This window comes from Nicotiana attenuata, unplaced genomic scaffold (genome assembly GCF_001879085.1).
Source record: "Nicotiana attenuata strain UT unplaced genomic scaffold, NIATTr2, whole genome shotgun sequence".
NCBI lineage: Eukaryota > Viridiplantae > Streptophyta > Magnoliopsida > Solanales > Solanaceae > Nicotiana > Nicotiana attenuata.
The window spans coordinates 271,572-279,182 of record NW_017670783.1 but is presented as its reverse complement, the minus strand read 5'-3'; the positions used below and the strand labels follow the sequence as shown (position 1 = coordinate 279,182).

At 35.3% G+C, this 7,611-nt stretch overlaps 1 protein-coding gene across 4 annotated transcripts; it reads right to left on the bottom strand.

The window, feature by feature from the left end:
* Window positions 1-613: 613 nt before the first annotated feature.
* On the bottom strand, window positions 614-6,520 carry LOC109243291 (aspartokinase 2, chloroplastic-like). 4 transcript variants are annotated; one of them, XM_019410196.1, is made up of 13 exons: window positions 6,254-6,520; window positions 5,011-5,632; window positions 4,876-4,916; window positions 4,126-4,280; window positions 3,501-3,650; window positions 3,322-3,417; window positions 3,079-3,195; window positions 2,320-2,439; window positions 2,147-2,239; window positions 1,953-2,084; window positions 1,620-1,736; window positions 1,156-1,218; window positions 614-1,052 (listed from the first exon to the last, which is right to left on the bottom strand). In XM_019410196.1, exons 2-13 carry the CDS (start codon window positions 5,466-5,468, stop codon window positions 900-902), a joined length of 1,695 nt encoding a protein of 564 aa, XP_019265741.1. In that variant the 5' UTR covers window positions 5,469-5,632; window positions 6,254-6,520; the 3' UTR covers window positions 614-899. The 4 variants fall into 4 exon arrangements, with proteins under 4 accessions (XP_019265741.1, XP_019265742.1, XP_019265743.1 ...); XM_019410197.1 differs by having other exon boundaries at window positions 1,959-2,084; XM_019410198.1 differs by having other exon boundaries at window positions 1,953-2,075; window positions 6,254-6,518.
* Window positions 6,521-7,611: the final 1,091 nt, after the last annotated feature.

The window sequence follows — 7,611 nt, the reverse complement described above, 5'->3', positions numbered from 1 at the left end:
GTTTAAAAATTATAAAGTTTACGTGTTCGAAAATTTACAGGTTTGAAGTTTACGCGTTCGAAAATTTACAGGTTCGAAAGTTTAGCAATTCGGAAGGTCGTAGGTTCAAAAGTTTATGGGTTCATGTTTATTGTATCTAAATTATTCATGAATACTCTTGAGAAGTTATTTTCATTAATTCACATACCAAACACCAAAAAATGAGTAAGATTACTACTTGTTTTCCAAGAAAACATTTACCACATAAAATATTTTCCGTTTAACTATGAATGCAAGCAATATATATATATATAGAAATATAAGTAATTCAAGGCAACCCTATGTAATTCATACATGACATCCATGTGTTGTTAATGGATAGACAAATTTCCTAATAGCCGCAAAAGTGCATAAAATTAATTTATTTTAGTATATAACATACAAATATGTATATATAAACCAAATATACATTTTTCGGCTTTTATTTTGAGAGCGGCTATACAATTTCATTTTCCCTATAATAATCTTCGCATAATTAGCCCGCAAACAGAACAACCCCATCCTTATCAAACACAAACACCATCCCATTCCAACCAGATGTAGGGGTCGTGGGGATTACTGGAAGAATGGGAAATAGCGAAATTAGTGAATAACATAATTATCAAGACAAGGTCACTTATATAGAACATCTGAGTAGGCTTAATAAGATGAGTTGCGCATTTTGTAGAACTTGTCCACAATCTTCTTGGGCATGGTAATCTAATTTTCTCCAATAAAGATAACTTAAGTAGAATGCGACTAGTTGCTACAAAAGATAAAAATTACTAGGACAAAACTCCACCCACCCAAAAATAACACTACTATAATCGTTAATTTCCTCGGACAAAATATTTGGAAGAAGAAACATATTAAGGCGAAACTCAAGTGGACAATGTGGATAAGGGAGCAACATGTCCATTTCCTGATCCATTTTCCCAGACTAGTTCAGAAAGATCACTCTCAAAGAATGTTTTGTGGAGAGCCCTTACACATTGCTCTGCTTCACTATCATTTACTATCAATGAGATATTGACCTGGCCATCACACACAAAAGTTAGAGTGTTAATGTGAAGCACTTTCTCCCGTAACGCTTAGAGATGATTTATGTATAGCTTTGAATAGAATAAGGTAGATTACCTTCGATGCACCTTGAGAGATCATTTGAACATTGACCCCATTGGTACGCAGAACATGGAAAGCCTGTCATTTAATGCACAACATGAATTACACTTAAAAAGATAGATAATGACGTAAACTCCCATATAGCTGCGATGTAACAGCAAACCCGATACTGATGACTTAAACAACATGCAAGTGATAGAATGAGAGACTAAGCATGTGGCGTAAGAAGGCTAGGACTCCGGTAAATAAATCATATGCAAAGAGACACTACTCAAGAGTCATAATGATGAACTACTGTATAACTAGGTTGAGAAAGCATGAGATAGCATATTAGATAATGCAGCACAATGGGCTAACGTACCCAAGCAATAGTAACTCTATACTACAGAAAAAGGTTCTGGAATAATAAGCAAATGAAAGCTCTGCTGGTCACTAAATGAATGTCTACGAGGATACAGCAATAAGAGCTATTAGAGCACCTTTTCGAGAATCAGCGAGGACCTCTGGACGTTCCCAATCAGAGAGATGATTGATCTGTGTTGAAGTAGATTCACAACCGCAATTTTCTCAAGTTCTTCCACAACATGATCAAGCTCCTGCTCAGTTCAGTAATTTAGAATGTTAAAACACACCACTGAAAGAACCATAAAATCCACAAATGAATTTATGCACATGCAGGAAAGATATCCACATAAAAGGAGAGTTGAGACAAAATTTAGCAAACTACTAGTGAACACTTGAAAAACGATAGTACGTTGGCTGGAAAGTTGCAATTTATTGATGCGGCCAAGAAATTAAGAAGAAAGTCGTACGCTTGCCTGCTGAATCAGCTCTCTGCTCCAAAGTTTTGATGGGTCCAATGTCAAGGAAATGCTAACTTCACTTGTCGCAACGACGTCAACCGATATACCTAAATCTTCAAAGATGGAGAAAACCTGAAGAAGCTACAAACCACATCAGATTCCGGACTTGAGGGCAAAGTACTAAAAAGTGACGTGGAAAGTACCTTTGCAAGGAAACCAAATTGACCGAGCATGCGGGTACTCACTATATCCAACATGGTTACATTTCGTTTCAGAACAATACTTGTAAGTACTGCCTGCAAGCAAGTACGGGATGAAACACAGTTATGTTTTCGTTATTTCTGCAGATAGAATTAGTGGAAAAAGCTGCTCTAACCTTACTCATATCTCTTGCTCTACAGATAAGGGTACCAGGAGCTTTAGGATTATATGAGTTTTTAACCCTAACAGGAATATCACCCTCTCTTGCCGGCCTCATGGACTGTGGATGAAGGACCTGTAGAAGCATTTCGAGGAGAATTAAAGCTATTCTAAATATAATAGTTAGACTGCAAATTCTTATGTCATCTATTTTCCATTTTAGGTTGTCAGAAATGGATAGACCTTCAATCTTAATTCTTGCCATGATAAATATTCTATGATTTTTTCAACTTTGAATTGTAACCTTTTCCATTAAACTATAACTTTCCTGAACCTTTTAACAATTGTTAATAATAAAACATTTGCAACTTAGATACAGTAATCCATTTCAAACTCCTTAACCAAATGCTACATCGAATGGTCAAACAAATGGTCACGAAAGAAGATCTATTGGACATTACGGCTTCCAGTATGATGGACCCTCTTTTTGATTTTTCAGACTAAGAATCTCAGTTGACGAGTGAGAGGGACAAAGTGGTATAAAGTTGCTCCTAGCACTCAAGAGATTCTACTCAACAGCAACGAATACATCCCTGTCATTGAATAGTTAAACTTTTTCACCTCAGAGAGAGGATCTCTGCAAAACTTCTCGACTAACTAGCTTGTCTGGAAGAGTAATAGTAATACTCTATTAATTAGGAAAATAAATCACTAAGACAAGATACAACAATTGGATTTCCAGGATGAAAATAATTTCTGAAACAGCTAACAAGACCTGTGCGCCAAAGTATGCAAGTTCAGCTGCCTCGTCAAAAGTTAGATAAGGCACAGGCTGTGCACGTGGATATATGTTGGGATCACACGTCAAAACACCATCAACATCCTTCCAGACCTGTCAGTCATATAACAAAGGATCTTCAATCAAACTGACTTCTTGATTGCAACTTCTTATGCTTATACAAGCAAGGGTGCAAATTAAAAATGTGATAAAAATAGTAAGCCAGATTCATCTGGTAACCTGAATTTCTCGTAATCCCAATGCTTTACCAATGGTTGTAGCAGTCAAGTCACTACCACCCCTACCTAGTGTAGTCACAGCACAAGTCCTCCAACCCTTCAATTGGATACACAGATCACTGTCAACTCTAAGGAAAGGCAAACCAAAAAAGAAATGCATGAAGAAATTAAAAAAAGCACCTTTCCCAGAAACCCAGTGACAATAGGGATTGCAGGATTATTCATCCAATCACCACTTAATCTCTTTGCAACAGCAGGATAAGTTGCCTCCAATATATCCGCATTAGTAAATTCATCAGTTGTTATAATACCCATCTCAAATGCATCATACTGCAGAGGAAACCCAAAAGTAAATAATCAGTATTTCCACACAAGAAGTGCCAGCCGACAAGAAAACAAGATCTAAACAACTGCAAGGAATAATGCAGTCCGCATTCCTAAAAAGGCAGGATCAGCATGATAATATTATCATAACCTTGACCACTTATCTCATTCTCTAACATTAAGTAAGCAACTTACGTTTTGCTGCCCAATTAAAAGTTCAAGAAATTGTTTCTAAGTCACGCCACAAGAAGCTCGATGATATCCAATTAAATCATTTCCTTGCCTTATTAGTATTCCATTAATACCTAACTTCAACAAATGAATAACTCTTAGTATGTCCTCTGCATCTAAGAATACGAGGCACTAAGGGAATTATCTGCCACTGAAATACTTTTTCTAACAACATCGTAATATTCATCAGCAATTGCTGAAAAAATAATGTCTTATCCAAATAATAGCAGAATAAAAGATATGTACATACCTGGCGGGCTTTGACACCGAGTTTATTCAGATAGGCTGTAAATATTCTTGTGGACATGCACTCTCCAAAGGATACCAAGTAATCCCTTGTTCGTGGAGTCAACTCCTTCATCATAGCAATTCCGTTCAAAAGTTGTTCCAATTCAAGTAGATGCTCTGCAAATTTTCCCGAAAAATGATAGAGCATAATCAGAAAGACTCAGATTTTACTTCTGAGATAATCTCGTGTCATAACAGCAACAGATAGAAGAACCCATGGATGAAAACAACAAAATGCTCACAGAGCACTAAAAGGTCATAAAATCTGCTGCTGAAAGCATTCATTTATGAGTTGTAGTATATTTCTCATTAAAAGTTTCATAAGAGTAAAACAATGGATCAAGACAAGAAAGCTTGTAAAACAATTCTGAGGGAGGGGGAAGGGGGATATAAGAGTTCAATTTAATTTATTCCAAAAGAATATCACTATACAAGCTTTAACAAATTTCTGTGATACACAGCAATCGTACATTAGACACACTTTTACTAAATCTAGAATTGCAGCAATTTTTGAGACGGGTAACTTTAGAGTTTTTTGATAATGCAGGTGATGGAGGGTTCAATAATAAAGCTCAGAAGAATTTTGCACCCTGACATGTACAGGGACCAAAAAATAATTTGCTAGAAGCTCGGAAAATCAAGTTTTCCCTACTCTAATTTTCCAAAGAGGAACAGAACAAACATGATAACAGAGCTCCAAGTAATCACTCACTTGAAATGGTAGACTTTTCTACTCCAAGTTCGTCGATTGTCCTGTGTCCGTACATAAAAAAATGATTAGAAAAGATCAAAATGATGAAGAATGATCCTGGAAACTAACATTCGTAATGAAAGAGCTCATCTTTACCTAAAATGGAGATCCTTTATAAAATCCAATTCTTGCAAATCACAAACATTGGAAACACCACAAGTGACAGCCTTTTCCCCAGCCAGCAAAAGGTTGTTTGTTGTCTTTCCCATTGCAGAGAGAACAATAACAGGTCTCTCTTCAGGAAAGCTAAGAATAAGATCAGCTACTTCTCTCATTCTCTCTGCTGAGGCTACTGATGAACCACCAAACTTCATCACGCATGTAAATTCACCAAATGCTTCATTCTTGGTTTCTTTAAGCTCGACTACATCAGCTGCTTGTGCTTTACATATCACACTCTGCACTCTCTCATAACAAGAAGCCTTCGCATACTTACTTGGTTCAGAAGCAAAAGGGACAGAAGCCACAAAATCAAGCTGCCGAAAGTGCACGCTTCTTTTGAATAGAGAAGAGCAGGGAGTTTTAACCCCACAAAAATGTGACAAGGATGCCATAGCAAATCAGCTAAGGAACGTCAAAAAATGAGGATGTAGATGACAATAAGGTTCTTTCGACAAATGAAGTGATTCAGGTTTTTCAAAAAAAAAGCAGAGAGAGCCAATTAACTTAGCTAATTAGCTCCCCCTGCTGAAAAGATATTACAAAGGATCGCACAATCCTGCACAAGCCAACAAGGAAATGAGCCTAATTCAAAAAACAAGCATAAGAAAAACAATAGCCTACACCTCCCATTTATAGAAACAATACTCCGGGCATCCTATTAAACTTTATATAACAGTATTTGACAGAACACTAAGAGCAAGATGCTAATTTGACTTATACATTATACGTGTTTAACTTGCTGTAGTAGGTTACTTATTTACATATTTTTGAGATACACCCTTCATAAGAAATTAAAATCCACACTGTATTAGTAATAATAAAAGAAAATATTACAGCAATTTGTGCGATAGTGAAATATCGTATCAAAGTTTAAGAAACAAAGTGAAGAAAATTCGATTTTTTTAATAAATATGAAATCTTGAAATTTTTGATGAAAGAAGTGAGACATATATTAGGACCACAGAAAAACATTTCTCCCAAAACCAAGCAAGAATGACAACAGCGTTGTTCCCAAAAGCTTCAGGATTGGTCCTAACACTATTAAGAGAACCCCAAATTTCAATAGCTGAAATACATAAAATGCAAGAGAGCAAATAAGTTGTACATTTCTTATAGATATCATTTCAATGATCAGCTTTTTTATTTGAAACCCATATCAAAAACCCATATGGCTTACCTAATTCAAATCAGGTATTTCAGGTTCGCAGCTGTTGTTTGAAACAACCAATCGTTTTTTTTTTTGGGGTATTTTCTTGAAATTCTCTTTAATGGTGTCAAAGGCCCACTTAATTTTGGAGCCTCCAGAAAAGAAGAGAAAGCTCGGCCGCAGAGAGGGTAGTGGACGTGGTTACAACTTCGGCGGCGCTATTTTGCAATTATTTCTGCTGTGCTATACTAGGTCTTTGTTGTCTTATGATAGTTTTCTTTTGTTTTTGCTTTGTTTCGTTTTTCTAAGTAATTTTGACAATACATTTTTCTTTTTTTTTGAAAAATGTGATTGTTCAGACAACTTGATTGAGAAGTAAATACAAATACCATCAGAAGTTACAACCAATGACATTTGAGATTCGGTTGAAAAGAATACTTAGGACATTTGGAGTTCAAGTGAAATTTAAAAAAGATTTGGGGGAAGATTTGATTTTTAGAAGTTAGAACAGACTTGGAGAGAGAACATGATTTAACCCCTATTTAAGTATTTATGGATGGAATCATTTTATCGCCTCTTTTTTCCTCTTTGTAATTAAGGAAAATAGATTAACTACAAAAGAAATTTACTACTCTTTTTATTTAAACTTATATTTTATGTGACTTTGCTTGTATATTTACGAGAGATAGTTGACACTGACAGCATGCTATTAATTTATTTCATAATATTCTACAACTGGCCTAAACTATCATATTTTTATCATTTACATACTTAAGCTATTTAGTGTCTTCAAACCTCCCCCTAACTATATTCTCCTATAAATTAAAAAAAAAAAAAAGTCTTGGTCAATATTTTAATAAAATATGTAAGGTGCCCGTGGGAGATGAAATTATACATAAAAATGATCCCAATTGACCATGTCTAATGGTTAATTACTGTTACCCTCCTTAAAAATTTTATTTTCCCTCTGTTTTCTTTATATTCTAGCCTTCTTCTTCTTCTTCAGTTTTTGTAGTCTTTCTTCTTATGGGTTTCATCTGAAAAAAATTTCTTCTCTCGTTTCTTCTAAAATAATCTTGTTCATTTAGGTCTTTTTCTTTCAACACTATTTAGTCCACCAAAAGCTCATAATTTTTACCATACTCTAACTAAAATTTTTATCAGACTCTAATTTTCTAACCTAAATCTTGTATCAAACTAAAATGCCCTACGACAAAGAAGGTTAATGGGAAAAAATCAATGTTTAATCGGAGTTTAATGGTGAAAATCACGATTGAAACATAGTGTAGCCATTATCGGGGGAGATGGAAGAGATTTTTATTTTATTTTACAAATGACCATGTGTTTATCCCTTCACCCTCTTTCTTTGATTTTTAACCCCCCCCCCC

Bases quoted from the DNA above. Each gene is read 5' to 3' on its own strand.
- LOC109243291 (XM_019410196.1), bottom strand. From the start codon at position 5,468: ATGGCATCCTTGTCACATTTTTGTGGGGTTAAAACTCCCTGCTCTTCT. The intron at 4,917-5,010 runs GTAAAGATGAGC...GTACGGACACAG, and splicing joins ATAAAGGATCTCCATTTTAG to GACAATCGACGAACTTGGAG. The intron at 3,196-3,321 runs GTTACCAGATGA...TATGACTGACAG, and splicing joins TGGGATTACGAGAAATTCAG to GTCTGGAAGGATGTTGATGG.